The sequence below is a fragment of the Saccopteryx leptura genome, chromosome 13 (genome assembly GCF_036850995.1).
Source record: "Saccopteryx leptura isolate mSacLep1 chromosome 13, mSacLep1_pri_phased_curated, whole genome shotgun sequence".
Lineage (NCBI taxonomy): Eukaryota > Metazoa > Chordata > Mammalia > Chiroptera > Emballonuridae > Saccopteryx > Saccopteryx leptura.
In genome coordinates this window covers 10,727,721-10,748,533 of record NC_089515.1, presented here as the reverse complement: position 1 = coordinate 10,748,533, position 20,813 = coordinate 10,727,721, and the positions used below count along the sequence as shown (strand labels likewise).

The following is a 20,813-nucleotide window of genomic DNA, read 5'->3' as shown; positions in this document are numbered from 1 at the left end:
GATGGGCAGAGCATCACCCTCTGGTGGGCATGCTGGGTGGATCCCGGTCGGGTGCATGCGGGAGTCTGTCTGCCTCCCCGTTTCTAGCTTCGGAAAGATAAAAAAAAAAAAAAATTAAAGTACTACTGGGAAAAAGTAGACAGAGAAGGCTGGAGGCAGAGGGGTCCTGAAGAAATAAGGGACAAGTCCAGAGCATAGCGCCCAGGTGACTTCGCACGGAGCTGGGAAGGCTGGGTGTGGGTGGAGGGCCATCTACAAGTTTGGTGCCAGGAAGTTCCATGGCTGGCCGAGAGCCTCGGTTTTCACCGTGAAGCAGGAGGCAGGGTCATTTGCTAGTGAGCAGAAGGGATCTGGGGGGCGGTGGTGTGGTGAAGATTTTAAGTAGTTGTCCAAAATGGGAGCGCGCTAAGGGAAAAAGGATTGCTTCAGGGGCTGGAGGCCCTCTATGGCTCACCCAAGGCTCATGTTTACCTTGAGATGGGCCATCAGTTGAATGCCTGTGACCTGGGCTTCGTGACCCTTCTTTATTTTTTCAAATACTTGACTTTAGACAAGTTTATTAGTTAACTTCACAGTGCCCTTTCCCAGGCTGACCAATGGAAAGCTAACTCTGACCCCACCCATCCCCTGAGCAATCCCGTGGGGGCATCAGGCAGGAGAGCCTCCCACTTCTCCTCTTCCATCCCAGCCTGAACACCCCAGGCAGGACCAGCCTTGACAAGGTCTTGGCATGTGTGACTGGAAGCCTTCCTGTCTGCGCAGACGCCTCTGGGTTTCCAGACCTCTGGCACAGTTCTCGAGACTGAAACCTTGAGAGGAAGGTTTTCCAGCAGGATCCAAACAAATTCACCTAGAACTCACCCCTACACCCCTCTGTTATAGAAGAGTTCTGTTTCTTCTGTTGCAGACTGAATTTCCGTTTCAAGTTTACTAGACTCGATCTGAAAAACAAAGTTCAAGTCTAAATATAAATATTCAGAACTTTACTTGCCTTAGAAGCCAAATTAAAAAAAAAATTTTTTTTCCAGAAAGCACTTATTTCATAGTCAAACTTTTATTCCAGTGATGTCTAAGAGCAAGAAACGTAACCCAGCAACTTAAAAACATTCTCCTGGAAATTTTCAAATATAAGCAAATACAGAAAAAATGAGCCCTCATACTTACTCATCAGTCAGCTTTAACTACAGTGTGTCCGTAAAGTCATGGTGCACTTTTGACCGGTCACAGGAAAGCAACAAAAGATGATAGAAATGTGAAATCTGCACCAAATAAAAGGAAAACTCTCCCAGATTCATACCTATTCAGTGCAGTTCGATGTGGGCTCACGCACAGATTTTTTAGGGCTCCTTAGGTAGCTATCCCGTATAGCCTCTACAGACTCGTCACTGACTGATGGCCTACCAGAACGGGGTTTCTCCACCAAACTGCCGATTTCCTTCAACTGCTTATCCCACCGAGTAATGTTATTCCTATGTGGTGGCACTTCGTTATAAACGCACCGATATTCACGTTGCACTTTGGTCACAGATTCGAATTTAGCGAGCCATAGAACACACTGAACTTTCCTCTGTACCGTCCACATCTTGACTGGCATGGCCGTGGGCTGCTTCACTGTCTACACGGTGTTACGTCATCATCTGCGCATGCGCACATGCTACCACATCATCCTACAGAAACTAGGAGGGTTTTCCTTTTATTTGGTGCAGATTTCACATTTCTATGATCTTTTGTTGCTTTCCTGTGACCGGTCAAATGTGCACCATGACTTTACGGACACACTGTATTTACCATCTGCAAATCCCATGAGATGTAAAGCCTTCTGTAAACAACCTAACCAGCTGATAACTCTTCTGCTTTCCTCTGAGTCCCATGTAATCAGAAGTAATTATTTGCAATGGGTTCCCTTTTATTGCAAACTTATTGTAACAAACTGTTCTAAAAGGGGACTGTGAGGATTGGAAATATTTTTTCTTCTATTTTAATGAGAAGCGACTCCTCAATCCCCCATTTCTCACCACCCTCATGGTGAGGGTAGCCACGATCTTAAATAATATAAAACTTCTTTGTTAGGTGCTGGCAAAGTTGCCTGAATTAACGATTCTACAAATCCTTAGAGCGTTTGGGTTTTGAACAAAAGCATTCCATAAAAATACAGGGTGGAGCAAAAGTAGATGTACAGTTCATATGGAAAATAATACAATAATAAATAATAATACAAAAAAAACTGTTTTGTGTACTCACCACTGTAAACCTATTTTTACTCCACCCTGTAAATGCTTTGAGGACATGACTCATTTTTAACATCAGTGACAGAAACAAAAATTTGATATATTCAGCCAAGAAGTGCTAGAAATTGCTAACATTTACTAGCATTAATGTCTTTGGTAACTCCCTTTGCAGAGAGACTATGATAGTCATCTCTCCCTAACAGATACAGAGATTGAGTCTCAAAGAGTTTGAGCAAGTTGATATGACAAGGTCATGGCGGAGCTGACTCATCATAATATATATCCTAGTCCAGTGGTCCCTAACCCCCGGGCTGCGGACTGGTACCGATCCGTGGGCCATTTGGTACTGGTCCACAGAGAAAGAATAAATAACTTACATTATTTCTGTTTTATTTATATTTAAGTCTGAACGATGTTTTATTTTTTAAAAATGACCAGATTCCCTCTGTTACATCCGTCTAAGACTCACTCTTGACGCTTGTCTAGGTCACGTGATACATTTATCCTTCCCATCCTAAAGGCTGGTCCGTGAAAATATTTTCTGACATTAAACTGGTCCGTGGCCCAAAAAAGGTTGGGACCCCTGTCCTAGTCTATAGAACTGCACAGTCCAACACAGTAGCCATTAGCTGCATATGAGTACTTAAAATCACATTAAATTTAAAATTCAGTTCCTCGGCCCTGGCCGGTTGGCTCAGCGGTAGAGCATCGGCCTGGCGTGCGGGGGACCCGGGCTCGATTCCCGGCCAGGGCACATAGGAGAAGCGCTCATTTGCTTCTCTACCCCCCTCCCCTCCTTCCTCTCTGTCTCTCTCTTCCCCTCCCGCAGCCGAGGCTCCATTGGAGCAAAGATGGCCCGGGCGCTGGGGATGGCTCCTTGGCCTCTGCCCCAGGCGCTAGAGTGGCTCTGGTCGCGGCAGAGCGACGCCCTGGAGGGGCAGAGCATCGCCCCCTGGTGGGCAGAGCGTTGCCCCTGGTGGGCGTGCCGGGTGGATCCCAGTCGGGCGCATGCGGGAGTCTGTCTCTCCCCGTTTCCAGCTTCAGAAAAATACAAAAAAAAAAAAAAAAAGAATATTAAAATTCAGTTCCTCCATTGCACCAGCTTTCAAGTACTCAACAGCCACACGTGGCTTGTGGCAACCATCTTGGACAGGGTATTTCCATTATCTCACAAAGTTCCACTGGATGGGGCTATACTAGAGAACAGAATATTTGAAATATCTCAAAGTTTTTTAAAACATCCCATAAAAATGCTTCTGATATAGCGGTCAAGAAAAATAGACTCCACCCCGATCCCTGTCTTCTCTGCCCTGGGAGCAGCTCTCCTGTCATAGCCCCTCATCCCCCAATAACAAACGCCTGCGCCCACTTTGTCTCCACCCCCTCCTTAGTCAGGGGCAGCTCTCCGCTGCTGAGCTGGTCACTGTCCACAGTGGCGCTGAAACAACCAGAGACACTGACTGACACACGAGAGCCTCAGCAGCATGGCCCCCACGTCCCCTGACCTCACTGATGTCTAGCCGCAGCTTCCAAACCAGCACCATTTCCAGGGACACTGACCCAGCAGCCAGGTTCGCTGGGGCTGGGGCTGCCGCAGTAAGGGTGGCAGCTCTGGGGCTCTGGGGCTGGAACCGGGGCTGTGTGTGGGAGTCTCCGCTCTGGTGATGCCAGGAACCCTTCTCTGAAGCAACAGCTCTTCCCCTACGCCTTTCTGGGCTTTGCCCTCTCACACGCATGGGGCCTTTTTGCCTGATGGTGGCCTTCCTCTTCCTCTTCCCCGTGTGGGAGAGCTGTCTCCACCTCCCACACTTCCTTCCCCCAGACTGTCTGCCCTGTGTGTTCCTTTTCCTATACCTCCCTGGGCAGCCCGGGGAAAGTGGTTGGCTCAGGGTTTGACAGAAGGAAGACAAATAAATACTGTATAATAGAGAAAGAGAAGAGAAGAGAAGAGAAGAGAGAGGGAGGGAGGGAGGAAGGGAGGGAGGGAGGGAAGGAGGGAGGGAGGGAGGGAGGAAGGAGGGAAGAAAGGAAGGAGGGAAGAAAGAAAAAAGAAAGAAAAATAGAATACAAAATTCTACAAGAGATCTGCAGGATGGGATTATGTATAAATAACTTTTTTTTTCATACTTTTGTAAACTTAGAATTTTTTTTTTGTATTTTTCTGAAGCTGGAAACGGGGAGAGACAGTCAGATAGACTCCCGCATGCGCCCGACCGGGATCCACCCGGCATGCCCACCAGGGGGCGACGCTCTGCCCCTCCGGGGCGTTGCTTTGCCACAACCAGAGGCACTCCAACGCCTGGGGTAGAGGCCAAGGAGCCCTCCCCAGCGCCCGGGCCATCTTTGCTCCAATGGAGCCTCGGCTGCGGGAGGGGAAGAGAGAGACAGAGAGGAAGGGGGGGTGGAGAAGCTTCTCCTATGTGCCCTGGCCGGGAATTGAACCCGGGTCCCCCGCACGCCAGGCCGATGCTCTACCGCTGAGCCAACCGGCCAGGGCCAACTTAGAATTTTTTTAGAAGAAGAGTTCATTTTACTCTCATAATGAGGGGAAGAAAAAGTGATTTCTTTTTTGAGAGAAAGTCAAATGGGGGCACTTACCCGTTGAATTTGCGGGAACATACTAAACGAAACCGGCACCATCAGTCCCATTACCAAGATAGTACAAGACAGCTTTAAGGTCCACAAGGAGTGCGGGTATCGCGTGAATAGCTGGGTCCTGTAAGAGACGAGGGAACAGGGCTCTTTCTAGAGGTGCGCCTTCTGCCCAATCCCAAGGCCCACAGGGAAGTAGGGACCATCTCTCCCCAAACCATCCAGAGACTGACCGGAGGGCCCCAGTGTTCCCCCAGCCCAGCTCTGGGTCAGCTAGCGCGCCAGAGAAGGCTCGTGACAGAGCAGAAGTCTCCGCACCCTGCCGGCTTCCTGAGAAGGTACAGTTGGTGCTGCCCAGGACGCTGTTACGTCCTGAGAAAACGCTCCTTCCGTGGGCCTAGCAGGGGCTTCCTAGCTCACCACAAGGAAGAGTGGATTGGTTTAGTAACAGGCAGGGGACCCCACCTGGGCCAACAGAATCCTCCCCTGGGAGTCTGTGAACTGAATGGAGGACAATTCCCTGCCTCCGTGGGGTTTGCTACATTTTATCTCTCATCCAGAGACTATGAGCATATAGCTGGGGGTATCGGCAGTCACAGGCCCTCAGCAGCACCAAGAAGCCAACGTGTGGGCAGGAGAGGAGAGGACTGTCCCCGCACTAGCGCTTCCGTTCAGCTGCCGTAGGCTCCGCTCACTGCCTGTACCCAGTATCTGAACCAGCACAGCTCCCTTCCGGCCGGCTGGACGACTGCAAGCTGGCTTCTCACGCTGGCAGGTCCCCAGGCCCTCCTCCCAACATGCCGTTTCTTGCTTCGTTTCTTGCTTCTCGAAAGGGATGAGGTCTGCTGAACCTGGGGCCATTTAAGCTAATTTAATACATGCTGGCAATGGAGTGGGGAGGGGTGGAGAGAGGCTTGGGCAATATTCATAGTACATCAGAGCTGGGAAAACCTGCAAATCATCAGAAGCCATCGTTCTAGAAGTGAGGAAACGTGCCTCAGCAGGTGCGGGGACACACCCAAGCACGCAGAGCTAACCGAGGGCAGGGCAGGGTGAGAGCCCAGGTGTGCTGGCATGTGCACATCTGGATTTCCACGCCTGCCCCAAGTCAATCCTTCAGTCTGAACTGTGATGGACAGTGTTTAGTAGGGAGACCACGGGAGCAAGTTCTTCCCAGCCCTCCCACCAGGTTCAGATCTGACACATTTCATACAGATCTTTGACTGTCAAAATATTTATTCCTCCCTGGGGAGCTGAGATGGTGTCTCACCTTTTAAAATAGAAGGAGAAGATTTCAGGAATCAAAGCTGAGGTCCCAAACAGCACGATTCTGGATGTTGCTGTATCTCTAATAGCCTAGCGGAGAGGAAAAGAAAGCAGCTTAGGATGTAGAGGGAGACAACTGCCAGCGAGCCTGTAATTCATGAGAGACAAGCCAACAGCAGCTCTCGTCCTCGCTTAAACAGGAGCGCAGGAGGAAGGCGGTGGGGGCAGCACCCGACATGCACAGGTAGCCAAGACAGCTGGGGGCGGTGCCAGGAGGAACCAGAGACGGGATATACACCCACCCACCGCCCACCCCACCCCCAGTCTCCACAAGGGTCTCCATCAGTCCACCGACCATTCCGAATAAAATACTAAGTATAAGCAAAGACCACTTACAGACAAACCCTGGCTTAGAACCAAAAGGCAGTCCCCTGGGTAGAAATGCTGGGTTTTGCCACCGAGGATCCATCTGTGTTTTCCTTTCAATCACAGACTGTGCCACCAGCCTCCCTATCCTGACCAGCTGCCCTGTGACTCCCAGCCCTTCCAGGGGCAGAATGCTCCAAAAGCCCAGCCCAGAGCGCACCAGCCACGGGGTCCCGCCTGCACGAGTCCACCTGCGTGCACCCATCTTTCGCTTGTGTAATTGAAAGTGCGCTGTAAAATTTCACTCTGTACAAACGTGTACGTAGAGTTTGTAACATTTTGTCACCTATTATATCCATTACTCTGTGTAGTGAACATTTAAATGTATAATATACTGTGTGGGTTAGTTATATGCACACAATCAAGTTTGCTCAAGGACAATGTAAGAGACTTTCAAGGCATATTATGACTTACAGATGACACGATGTTAACTTACAGAAGCCAACGCCGGGTACGACACAAGTCCACATACAGCACTGCTCTGTGCAAGATAAATAGGCACAGAGGACCCCGTTCCCTTCCCTCAATGCCCTTCCTCCCACTTCCACGTCCCAGGACGCAGCTACAGCCTGGGCGCGCACCTGCTCTCTACTTAGTGCACCAACGCGTCTCCTCTGATCCCTCCGCAGGGAATGCCTTTTCCCCTCGACGACAGAGGGAGCCAAGGAGGGTGGCTCTTCAAGTTTCAGGAGCATTAAAGAAAATAAAATCGCTCCACTTCAGGGAGAGAAGAGTGACTGTGAGCACGGTGTGTCTCAACGTCAGTGGGGCGAGGCCGGCCCGCCTGCACGTGTCTCCCGTGCAAGGAGCAGGCGCTTCAGACCAGACGGAGGCACTGGGAGACCAGTGATGTGGCTTACCAGGCCAGTCAAGGGAAAACAACATGGACTGGGCTCCTGAAATCTGATCAAAGGTGCCCTATTACAATCAGATATTGCTGGTTACGCAGTTTCTGAAATTTTAGTCAAAGAAAATAAACCTTTCGGTGACAGGGAAATGATAAAAGAACGCTCATGCTTACGCACAGCTGCAGACAGTCTGTCCTTAGGAGAAAGATAAACTTTTTTTTTAAAAAAGTAGTCCATCAAAACTTTCTTTGACCCTCAGTTGGCATTCATGCAAAAAATGGAAGTTGTTCCCGGTGCTCTGGACTAGATACCTAGATAGCTGGCAGGGCCCGGGGCTTCATCCCTACGGGAGGCTCAGAGCTCCTAGAGAAGAGGGAGTCTGACCTGTGAGGGTTTAGGTGTCCAGAGCCTAGCAAGGTGCTGGCGGGCCGGGGGGACTGAGAAACAACTTGCAGATTAAATCTTTGCTCTCTTTTCATTTGTATGAATAGTTCACGATGCCACCGACACCCTGCAGCTAAATCAGCGGTTCTCAACCTGTGGGTCGGACCCCGGTGGGGGTCAAACGACTAAAACACAGGGGTCGCCTAAAGCCATTGGAAATACATCGCTTTAGGCGACCCCTGTGTTTTGTTCGTTCGACCCCCGCCGGGGTCGCGACCCACAGGTTGAGAACTGCTGAGCTAAATTGAGTTGGAGCGAAATGCCAACATAGCTGAGCTAAATTGAGTTGAAGTGAAATGCCCCACACACCCAGAGCTGCACCTGAATGTTCAGAGCAGCGTTCCTTCCGACAGCACCACACTGGACACAACCCATATGTCCATCGCCTGGAAGATGGAAAAGCAAACGTGGTCCATCCATACCACGAACAACGGCTCAGCCATAAAAGGCAGCAGACTATTGATATGGGTTAAAAGAGGGATGAGTCTCAAAAGTCAAAGAAGCCGGACACAGAAAACTATTCTATAATTCATTTCTATGAAATTTCTAGAAAAGACCATGGTATGAAAACCTAGAGCAGATCATTGTCTCCTTGGGGCTGAGGGTAGGAGGGGAGAGTGACTATCACAAGGGAAGTTTTTAGGGTGATGAAAATGTTCTAGCCCAGGCCGGGTAACTCAGCTAGTTAAAGTATCATCACGATATGCCAGAGTTGCAGGTTCATCGCCAGTGAGGGCATGTACAAGAATCATCCAATGAATGCGTAAATAATAAGTACAACAACAAATCAATTTTTCTCAAATCAAGAAATTAATTTTTTTTTTCTTTAGTGAGAAATAGGGAGGCATAGAGACAGACTTCCACATGCACCCCGACCAGGATCCACATGGCAAGCCCCTTACCAGGCGATGCTCTGCCCATCTGGGGCCTTTGCTCCATCGCTTGTTAACCGAGTTATTTTAGCACCTGAGGCAAGGCCATGGAGCCATCCCCAGTGCCTAGGGCCAACTTGCTCCAACTGAGCAATTGGCTGTAGTTGGAGAAGAGAGAAAGCGAGAGAGTGAGAGAGAGAAGTAAGAGGGGAGGGGTGAAGAAGCAGATGGGCGCTTCTCCTGTGTGCCCGGACCAGGAATTGAACCCAGGACTTCCACACACAGGGCTGACACTCTACTGTTGAGCCAACTGAGCGGGGCCAATAAATTAAAATTTAAAAATTGTTTTCCATTGATTTGAGAGAGAGAGAAGTAAGAGAGACAGAGAAGTTTCAACTCTTTGTTTCACTTAGTTGTTCCATTTAGCTGTGCACTCACTGATTGATTCTTGTATGTGCCTTGACCAGGGATCAAACCTATGACATCTGATGGCCAAGTCGACACTTTATTCACTGAGCCCCCACCGGCCAGGGCCAAAAAAATAATTTAAAAAAAAATGTTCTAAAATCGAACTGTGGTGATGCCTGCATAACTGCTTAAATTTGCTAAAAACTCCCCAAACTATATACTTTTACAAAGAATTTTATACTATGTAAATTACTCCTCAATAAAACTGTTAACAATGTCTCTTTCAGGTCGTTGCTGAGGCACAGAACCTTCACTTCAAAATCGAGGGAGTTTATTCCTGGCCGCTGCTTCCCCCCTCAATACCAGCAATTATCACGTCCCGGCTGTAACTCGCTTAGAAGAATGCCCATTGTTCTGAGACATCTTGTTTGATGGAGTGGTGGAAACACTTGAGCACTATCTGCTGGTTCACATTTCAGCTTCGTGAGTCACTGCTGGGATTCAGAGTAACATGTTTCATGAGCTGAATAATGATGCATTTCCCGCAGAAACGAGCAGCCTCTTTTTCTGAGCCCCTGGTCCCCCAACACGCTGGGCCGAAGGCCGGCTAGCTGGCCCTTCTCTGGCTCTGCATCAGGGGACTCCGGGCTGCTCTCTGGGCTATCTGCGAACCATTGCCTCACGTCACAATTCTTCAGCTAAAGTCACGCCACAGAGGCCCCAAAGAGATCTCATTTGTTAAAAAATATTTTTTAAAAAGTCCTTACCCACAATATAACCGCAAGTTCTTGGAGCTGGATGCATACCAAAGTCACTGCGGTGAACTGAGCACAAGAATGAATTATTTGATAATAAAAATTATTAAAAACTGAGGCCTTTTAGAAGAGTTTTGGGTCAGAGCATTGGATTTTCTTGGCCACCCTCGACAGCAAATCAGGCCCTAAAGACGAAGGAAACCTGCCGTGAGAGGGAGAGGGCGTCCGCTGACGTCCGCGAGGCCAGGGCGGGCTGGGCGTGCGGACACTGTCAGTGAGGCCTGGCGTTTGGCAGACACCAGCTTTAACAGTCAGTCTCCCTTCTTTTTCTAATGTTTTTCTTTTAACTCATTTACTAATTTTAGAAGGAAAGGAAGGGAGAGAGAGACAGAAACATCGATCCATTCCTGTATGTGCCCCAACCGGGGACCAAACCGGCAACCTCTGCGCTTCAGGACAATGCTCCAATGCAACCATCTGGTCAGGACAGTGGCCTTTAAGTAAAGGAACTCACCCCGCATAGTGCGGACGGGCCTCCCCCTATCAGTTAAAGGCTTTACAAGCAAAACCTGAGGTTTCCCAAAGAAAAAGTTCTGCTTCAAGATGGTAGTACCAGCTTCTGAGATGCCAGCCTGCAGGCCTGCCCTACACATTCCCAGTGGTCCAAGCGCATGAGCTATAATTTAAACTAGATCTCTTTATATGTGTGTATGTAGACACATAGATACCGATAGATAGATAGATAAATCAGTTCTGTTTCTCCAGAACCCAACTAAAACACAAGTCTTTAAACATCAGGGAGGAAAACATAAAATCTCACAGCATAATGAAGACAGGAGAAGGAAAGTCTAACGGGAAATGTGAACTTGTTACCAGCTCTCAAAGAAAACACTGAATTCTTCACCCGAAAGGCAAGTGGCTACGATACCATCATGTCCCTACCTTTGTCCCGGCTTTTCTGGAATAGCCGATGACATTGCCTTCCCTGTCCATGACCTCAATCCCTCGCGTGGGCTCAAAACTTCGGGATGCAGCAACGTTCAATCCACTGATGTGGGCTGTGAATGAAAGGAGAACACAACAGAGAGATGAGTTTCAGTCCAGGGAGGGGACATCTTTTCTGCTGCTGAGCCTCTCTGATGGCTGTGTTTCCCCAACCAGGTTCTCTCCTGGGCAGTGGAGCTGAGTCAAAATGGCTGGCCTGTTCATCTTGGATCTGGACTACAACCCAGCCCTAGGCTCCAGCACCCTGGACGGTCCGGCCTGGCCCCCTGACAGGAGGAACCCCGGGTCCTGGAAATACGCCCGTCTTCTTTGCTGAGGCTGCTTTGGTCACATTTCTGTAACAACACCCCAGATTTTACCACTGACATTCTGCCAACTCTTCAAAGTGCTAGAATTCCCAGACCCAAATTTGGAGCGTGAACTAGTGAACCTGCAGGCTGGTAAACTTAAAAAAGCTGGTTAATGTCTCTGTCACTCCCTTGGAGTCAGATCACTGCCTCTTTCCTGTGACCCTAGTAAAGTTACTTAACCTCCCCCTGCCTCAGTCTCCGCATCTGTAAATGGGAATAATGTTACCTACCCAAATTTTATTTTATTTTTATTGACTGATTTTCGAGCAGAGAAAGAGAGAGAGAGAGAGAGAGAGAGAAGGGAGGAGGGTGGAGCAGGAAGCATCAACTTATAGTAGTTGCTTGTTATATGTGCCTTGACCAGGCAAACCTGGGGATTTGAACCAGCAATCCTCAGCATCCCAGGTCGATGCTTTATCCACTGCGCCACCACAGGTCAGGCTATGTACATGTAAAACTGTTGTCAGGATTAAGTGAAATAACGCACGTAGAGGGCTTGTACAGAGAGTCTTTAGAACATAATATGCTTTTTCGGGTTTGTGTTCATCCTCTGACAACTAAAGAGGCTTCTATGGAGGCAGTGTCACCTCTCAAATCAAAGACCTCATTTGGGTCTGGGGGCACCTGCCAGCTGCAAATGGTGGCTGTCACCAGCCACAGTGTGTGGCCAAAGGACCTGGGTGTCCCTGAGGATAGGGGCAGGGCTCAAAAACGACAAAGATCGCATGCTTCCTGCTTACCAAAAACAACGACAGGAAAGGTTTCTCTTAGCAGAACATTTTTCACTGGATACCTCATCAGGAGTAAGCGAGGGAATAGCTAGAGAATGAAAGGGAAAAAAATCATTATTGCATCGGACCAAAAAATCAACTGAACATACTCGATAGCAGAGAACTGGCATCGACCGAGTTCCTATTCCAGGTCAGACCCCGGCCGGTGCTCTCCCTGTATTTTTAAATCCATGCAGCGCTGAATTGTTTACACTCCTGCTCATAAGAGGAACACGTGGAGGCTTGAAGAGGTCATATAACTTGTCCAGAGTCACTGAGCTGTTCAGGAATTAAGCCAGGATACAAACCCAGGCTTATCTGACTCTATAGTCTACTTTTTTTTTTCTTTTTTTTGTATTTTTCTGAAGTTGGAAATGGGGAGGCAGTCAGACTCCCGCATGCGCCCGACCGGGATCCACCCGGCATGCCCACCAGGGGGTGACGCTCTGCCCATCTGGGGCTCCGCTCTGTTGTAACCAGAGCAATTCTAGCGCCTGAGGCAGAGATCACAGAGCCATCCTCAGCACCCGGGCCAACCTTGCTCCAATGGAGCCTTGGCTGCGGGAGGGGAAGAGAGAGACAGAGAGGAAGGAGAGGGGGAGGGGTGGAGAAGCAGATGGGTGCGTCTCCTGTGTGCCCTGGCCGGGAATCGAACCCGGGACTCCTGCACGCCAGGCCGACGCTCATAGTCTACATTTTTAACCATTACAATATCCTGGCATCCAAAGCAATATACAATGTGTATACCATATTTATGGAGCATAAATTAATTTTTGAAAAGGATAGCAGTACTGCGCATATGCCTAGAAACTCGGGAGATGCACATGATTCCATTGGGGAGAGAGGATTACAGGTGACTTCTATTTTCTTCTTTATGATTTAGTCATACTTCATAGATGGTTTAAAATGGGACATAGATTTGTAATCAGAATAAAGATTTCTCTCTTTAATTCTGAGGAACAAAAATGATTTGACAAAATTTTTAAATACCTACTCCAAAAAAGCTTGTAGAAGCAATTACTCCTGCCCCTAGTAATAAACTCTCGTATGGGCCACGATTCTAGGGAAAAACAATAGTATATATTTAGCCGATAGCACAGTTTGACTGAAAAGATAAAATAAAGAATCCCTCAAAAAGATACAATACAAAATTGCAACCGTCTGGTCCTCGTAATACTCACGTAACTAGCGTTTCCGTTGATGGTGTTGAATACTGTACTGTAGGCAGAGAAAGACAGCTGTAGAAAGAGGCAAACGGGTCACATTTCGGTTTGAGGAACAGAATTTAGTAATCACGAAATCAAAATAATTGCTACCTGAGGTAAAATCATGGACTTCAGGCTTTTCACGGACAACAGCGACAAAAATACCTTTAAAGAAAAAAAAGAAGCAGAGTTATTGCGTTTGAGGGAAAGCAAGTATTTGTACCAGTAAAGAACTTCCCAGGGGAGATGCATAACTGAGCCCCCCGGGAACTGGGACAAGGAGAGAAGGATGTATGCAGGGATGACCAGTCAGAGGACAAACAGTGCTGCACGGGCATCCCCTGTGCACTGAGGACACTCGGGGTCTCACGGTGGTCTCTGTCTTTGAGACCCGCCAACCATCAGGGCAGCTGAGAAGGATGCACTTCCAGGGGACACAGGGCAAGTGCGGAAGAAGTGGCGGAAGAGAGCTGTCCGTTTGTGAGAGCCCCCAGTGAGAGCCAAGGGGGGCTGGCCCTGTCGGGGCCATTTCAGGCCCCAGGTGAGGGGCTGTGTCAGGACATCTTAACTCTCGGAGCTCCTCCCAGAGTGCTTTATGCACAACAGGCGGTCAAGGAAAGAATCACCCTGTAACACTATGGACTTGCAAGAGGCCAGGGTGCCGGCCTGGGTAGTGAGGCGTGGCGTGGCGTGGGTGGTGGGGCGTGGCGTGGTGTGGTGTGGGAATATATACGAACAGCAGACAAGGATCAGAGGTAGGGGATACTACCGTCTATCTGGCAGTCACGGGACAGGGGTTGAACGCTGAAGCTTGGGCGATGGGTGGACATCCTCCTACCGCCCCCCCCCCCCCGCTTTGCCTCCCCGCCCCCCCCCCCCCCCCCCCCCCCCCCCGCTTCCAGGACAGCAAGGAGCCACCGACTCACCATGGGCGCTGTGAAAGGCATGAGAGCTGGCAGAGAGAAGGCAGTCAGTGGTGGCAGAGGGGGCACCACCCCAAATCTTCCCCTCTAGCCCCCTGAAGGCACGATGGCAAAGGATAATTTTTCCTCATTCTTTTTACTTCCTTATAAAAATAACTCTCTGAATATGGCAAACCTTTAAATCAGCACAGTACAGGAAGACCTAAGGAGGCTCCCACCCACCAGCCTTCCCAGCCCGCTCGCTGAAGGCACCTGCTCACCCTGCTATGTGAATGTCACTCTGCCACGTGAATTTACTACACAGGGACACTGGTTTGTAATACAAAATGTGAATTTGCTCTCCTCCCCTGTTCTTAGCACAAAGGTCCTAAAACCCTTAGACTTTCCCAAGTGGGAAGAATGCCATCAAGCTAAAAGGGGTGTCACTCATAGCACGCCCCTTCCAACCACACGGAGCTTCAGGTAATGAGGTGACTTTTGGAAAGCCCCTAGGACTGGGAGCTGGTTGCTAGGGTAACCAACCAGTTAATGAGGGGGCTGGGCCTTTCAGCCCCACTCCTCCACCCTCCACCTCCAGGGAGGGGAAGTTGAGCCAATAATCATCAATGACCAAAGATCTCACCAGCCAGGCAACTAATAAAGGCTCCATTTAAAAATACAAACAGTCTGACCAGGCAGCGGCGCAGGATGTGGAGGACCCAGGCTCGAGACCCGGAGCTCGCCAGCTTGAGCGCGGGCTCATCTGGTTTGAGCAAAGCTCACCAGCTTGGACCTAAGGTCGCTGGATCCAGCAAGGGGTTACTCGGTCTGCTGTAGCCCCACGGTCAACACACATATGAGAAAGCAATCAATGAACAACTAAGCTGTCGCAAGGAAAAACTGATTATTGATGCTTCTCATCTCTCTCCGTTTCTGTCTAACTCTCTCTGTCTCTGTATAAAAAAATAAAAAAAAAAGAACTGGCTCACCTGCAGGTCGGAAAGGAACGGGGATCAGTTTGCTGTTGTCAGGATGCACTGTAGACTTCAAAATAAGCACACGGGTTAGTCTGATCCTGCTTTTGTTATTTTAGGAGGCTATAAATTAGGAAGGGGCTGAAACTTACGAGACTTCTCTTCCAAGCTTCTCCTATCTAAAAGGATAAAAAACATGCAAGAATGATTTTTAAAATTTATTTATTAATTTTGTATCTTTTAGGGAGAGAGAAAGAGAAACATCAATTTGCTGTTTGACTTAATTATGCATTCATTGATTGATTCTTGTATGTGCCCTGATCAGGGATCGAACCCACAACCTTGGCATATCAGGATGATGCTCTAACCAGCTCTGAGCTACCCAGCCAGGGCCAAGCAATAGCTTTTAAAGGTGGCTAGGCCACAAACAAATTACTCCGGTCTCACTGCTGATGCTGCCTTTGCTCCACCTTTCAGAGAGCAAAGGGCAGAACTGTTAAATACTACACAGACTAAATGAATCAAATGAATGAGTGAACTAACAACACCATAGAGATGATCCACGTAAAGAAAATGACCAAAACATTAAAAAGCCTGAAGTCTCAGATCTTGGAGAGGAGTTAAGGCGAACACCTAACCTATCCGTCACCAGGCTGTGTGGAGACGACACACCACACCATTAGCCAAGTCACTTGCAACAGAGCCAGCTTGTGAGCCCACAGGCCCCAAGTTCTTAGAAAAACCAAGTTAAATCTGTGAGTTTTCCACTGGCTGACTCATGGGACTGATATTTTGGGCTCTGGAAAGCCCCATGCACTACCTGGAAGATGGGTAACAAATACCTGGTTTGTGTCTTTGGGCAGGAATAGAAGCCCACCCCAGAACACTGCCTCTAATAGGAAATAGATTCAGATTCCAGAGGCCTGCCTGAACTCTGGGATTTGCCACGGGGCACCAGGAATCAGCTCTAGGGAGTCCTCGCTAATATCCACTGCATAGGAGAAACACTATGATTTTTCTCCTCGTTACTATTGATAGTTTCTACTATTGGTGCCTAATACTAATTTGGTTTATGACAAGGAATTCTAGCTACAGTGAAAAAACTAACCCAATTTCGAAAAGCAGATCTCTTGTTTCCAATGTCCCACCAGGTTTCAGACCATCTGAAGGCAGAATCACCCAAAGGCAACCCCACTTAGTCTTGAACCAGGCACACCCAGGTGAGTGATACATACCCTTTGGTCCTCCAAGTCATGAATGGATGCATCTTCATTTGTTAACAATAGTTGCCTCGATTTCTCTATTTTTTCCTACAATCAGATATAAAGATATCAAACCATGAGCTCCACATTGCTCAGATTCATCCACAGATTCAAAAATCACATGCTTAACATACCTACTTTCAGTGGGACATGTAGCCTAGGCTCCCTACCCCCTGAGAGTTTCCATCAGGATAGTCCCATGTGTCTTTCTGATTCAGACCTCCCAGCGAGCTCCAGCAGCTGACCCCACTGGGGCTACCACCTCCCTGTCCCCCTCTGATGGCAACTGTCTCAGTGAACGATACCACCATCCGCCCAGCTGCGCAAGTCCAAAACTGGACCTCCCCCTCTTTCACTCGCCCCCACATCTAATCAGTTCAGTCTTACTTCCTCTTAGTTACTTAATTTGAGGGGAAAAAATTAAATACAGAAAATACAAAGAACGATTATATACTCATAATCCCCTCACCCAGAATTAACAACTGTAAACACTCGGTCATATTGGCTTCTAATTTGTTTTTCCAAAAAGAACCATCACGCCAGGCTCATTCCCTACCTGTTCTATCAGAGGTAACCACTATTATGACTTCAAGTATAAACTTCCAGTCCAGTTTTTAAAAACTTATAGACACATGAATACATGTGTTCGTTAACAAATATGTATTATAGTATTGGCTTTTGTTATAATTTGCATAAATACTGTATTTGTGCATCTTGCTTTTCCACAAAACATCACAGATAATGTTTTCCCATTTAACATATGTATTGCATAGTTCTACTTAATGTATGTTGATAACTAGATCATCACTTTTAACAGCTAACCAATATTCTACTATATGACATATATACCACATTATATCTCCACTGATGGGCATTCAGGTTGTTTCCTGTTTTTCTCTATTATAAACAACACTGAATGGAACATCTTCAGCACAAGGATGAGAGTGTCCTTTCGGGTCTGGCACTAAAGGGTCATTGCTGGTGATAAGACATCTCTATATCCCTTGGCCACACCTGGTTCAAACCCTCATCTTTTACTTGGAAGCCTACAGTCTGGTCCCCTCTGGTTACTTGCCACACAGTGACCAAAGGAACCCTTTGAAACACAAACCCGGCTGTGGGTGAAGTGCAAAGTCCTCTCACTCTCATCTGAATGACACACAAGGCCCTTCCAGAATTGCCTGGTTCCCCTGAATGAGAACCCATGGTGACCTGGTGACCTGCTCTCCTCCCCTGGGCTTTCTTTACAGTCCCCTCTCCCACTCAGCCTTCCTTCAATACCCTCCCCCAACTCCCTGAGACACTCTGCCCATAGATCCCTAGGTCAAGGTCTGTGACTAGGGTTGCCAGTCTGTCCAGCATTCCCAGGGAGGTTTGTCTGGTCCCCTTTGAACCTCCAGCACCTAGCCTAGGTCTTGGTATGACCTGTTAATTGGATGCCCGCTTTTATTTTTATCACCCTTCCAATCTAACAAGCTCATGTGAAGGAATAAAAACATGATGACATATGTGGATTCCGTGATTTCACTTTCTTTCAAAGGGACACACCATCTTCCCATTTTAGAATAAAATGTGATAGTCATTCTCTCTAAAAACAAGAAAAATACTTACAATTGAAATGACCAAATTTGTAGGATCCAATAATTCTGTCCACTGAAGAACTCTCTGAATAAAAGACTTAAGGGGGGGGGGCAAAAGCACCCGAGAGATTAACGGCAGCAGAACAACAAAGATATATGGTCGTAGTAATAGTTAACATTATTTTTCAGAACCGAATGGCGCTGACTATGCCTGCTGCATCTCCTAGAACCCTACAGGTGAGGAAACAGGCTTAAAAGCTGGGGAACCCAGCCAGGAAAAGACTGAGCTGCCTGTGTTCTGAACCACTCCAATATCAAATTGCTCTTGAGGAACTAAACGGCTGACATGTACAGAAAGGAAGAACTGTTTGCTCCAAAAAGCCCCCAGTGATTCCGGCTTTGAGCTTCTTGTCCCTTCTCTACTTCCTAAAAAACCCCAGGCTGGGCCCTACTTTTAGTAAGGGCTGAAAGAGAACCCCCTAGAATTGTGCTATCCAATTAGCCACACATAGCTATGCAGCCCTTGACATGTGGCCAGGCCAAATCTAGGTGTACTCCACGTGTAAAATATATACTGGATTTCCAAGATTTAATAAAAAAATTTTTTTTACGTACTTAAATATCTCACAATTTTTCTATAGATTACATGTTAAAATGTTAATAATTTATATCTGTTGGGATAAGTACAATATATTATTAAAACTAATGTCGGATGTTTTACTTTTGTAATGTGGCTACTAGAAAATTTGAAATCATCTACGTGGCTCCCATCATATCGCTATTGGACAGCGCCGCCCCAGACACGATCTGGAGGCGGGGCCTGATTACTTGTCCCCGAGGCGGCTCAGTCTCACAGTGTGAGTGGCCCAGCTCCTACCGCGGACTTGCTCCTCTCCAGCAAGAGGCAACCCGATGCTCGGCGATAGCTTAAGCAGCAGAGGGAAGGCACCTGCGGGGGAATACTGCCTCCTCATTTAGGGCAATCCGCAGGGTGACTTTGTGGCGACCCTCCCTAGCCAGACCTGGGGCGGCGGTGACATACGGGTAACAGCCGTGGCCGTCCGCATCCAGCAAGCTAGGGTTTCCCCTTCGTCCCCTCCCGGGTCCAAAGGGGGTTGGCGGGTGGTGCGACTACGTGGCCTGCCCAAGGTCACCCGGGCCAGCCGGCGTCTCCACGCGTCGCGCCCCGCCCCCAGCCGCGTGGGTCCCGGGCCGTACTTGGCGTTCGGTGATCCAAAAGCGAACATTGGGCTCCATGCGGACGGCCCCGCTGCTGCACCCGAGAAGTCGCGCGCCCCCGAGCTCCCTCTGGCTTCTCTTCCTGGGACCCACGTGATGGCTGGAGACGCCGCTGCCGCCGGGCCGGCCCGGCGCGGAGGAGGAGCCGGGCGGCGTGCCCCGCCCCGGGCGCGCGCATCCCCTGTTCTCACCCGCGGGCCCGCGCGCCCGCCACGGGGCTCCGCGTGCCCGCTGATATTGCTATCGCTTATCCTCTGCTCCGTGTCACGATCTGCGAGCTCCCGGGACCCCGAGCACCCAGTGTTCCAACTTGGTACCCGGCGCGGCTGCTCTTCGTAGTCACCGCCTTCTAGCGCCCCTGGGTCCCACGCCTCTTCCTCTTAGTCCCTAAGAACTCGCTGTCCCTATGAGCTAACCCTTCACACAGATAAAGTCACCTCGACCCTGCTCCATCGCTTAGGGTAACCAGGCCGCTTCCAGGGCCGGAGGAGTCACCTATCAGACCCCCCATATCACAGCACCAACCTTTTTGGACATTATACTTGAAAACCCCTTCTGTTGTCCCTTAAAGTCCAATGTACAGATATTGGAGAGAACCAAAACCAGCCATCGTATTTCCCCATGTATAAGACGCACCCTTTCCCAAAAAACTTGAGGTCTAAAAGCTGGGTGCGTCTTATACAGTGGTTGTAGGGTTTTTTTACTTGCACTTCCCGCTTTTTCGCGCTTGTTTTTGCGCTTATTGTTGAAGACAGTGATTCGTCATCATACACAGATGAGGACAAGCTAATGGATGGGAGTTCTGACAGTGATGAGGAGTTATATGAATTTCATGATAAATAAAACTTGAGTTCAATAACTTTATGTAATACACTTTTTTTCAAATTTTGGGCCCCCAAATTAAGGTGCTTCTTATACATGGGAGTGTCTTATACACGGGGAAATATGATACCTAACTTTTGTAGTGTTCAGGTGGATCGGGTCATCAGGAGTCCTGGGTTGGGGACCCAGCACTACCCACGACTTAGATGTATGACCCTAGTCAAGTCAGTATCTCCAGGTCTATTTACTCATCTGTAAAACATGGACAATTATTGTACCTATCTCGGTTCTGGTTAAGGACCAATGACAGAAAAGATGAAAAAGCCCTAATATAGCACAGGGTCAATTGGAAGTGCTCAGTTTGGGCCATTAACACCCAGTCAGCCTATTCCGTCCAGTAACAGAACCCGCTCATGGTTTTCTTCAGGCCCATGTGACTTTGCCATTCCTTTTGCTTAGCTTACCTGATTCACTTTTCAATAACCTTCGAAAGTTCATCTCTTCTTCCAGGAAGCTTTCCCTGATGCCCATAGATGGGTAAAGTGCCCCTCCTTACCTCAGTGTACCCCTTATGACACATTTATTGTACCATAGTATTTAGCATACCTGTATTATGCTGTTGGCTCCATCCTCAAGTATCACAAATCCAGCCCTTACAGTCTGTTTTTTTGTTTGTTTTACAGGGACAGAGTCAGAGAGAGGGATGATGGATAGATATAGGGACAGACAGACAGGAACGAAGAGAGATGAGAAGCATCAATCATCAGTTTTTCGTTGTGATACCTTAGTTGTTCATTGATTGCTTTCTCATATGTGCCTTGACCGTGGGCCTTCAGCAGACAGAGTAACCCCTTGCTCAAGCCAA

General features: G+C 48.4%; 1 protein-coding gene and 1 pseudogene across 1 annotated transcript; one reads left to right on the top strand and one right to left on the bottom strand.

The window, feature by feature from the left end:
- Positions 1-542: 542 nt before the first annotated feature.
- Positions 543-19,257, bottom strand: SFXN4 (sideroflexin 4). Its single transcript, XM_066355445.1, has 14 exons — positions 19,106-19,257; positions 17,919-17,984; positions 16,281-16,355; positions 15,198-15,224; positions 15,061-15,115; positions 14,096-14,121; positions 13,281-13,334; positions 13,146-13,202; positions 12,959-13,024; positions 11,935-12,013; positions 10,782-10,897; positions 6,091-6,176; positions 4,827-4,944; positions 543-941 (listed from the first exon to the last, which is right to left on the bottom strand). Exons 1-14 carry the CDS (start codon positions 19,142-19,144, stop codon positions 864-866), a joined length of 942 nt encoding a protein of 313 aa, XP_066211542.1. The 5' UTR covers positions 19,145-19,257; the 3' UTR covers positions 543-863.
- Positions 1,066-4,124, top strand: LOC136384889 (ATP synthase F(0) complex subunit C2, mitochondrial pseudogene; annotated as a pseudogene).
- Positions 19,258-20,813: the final 1,556 nt, after the last annotated feature.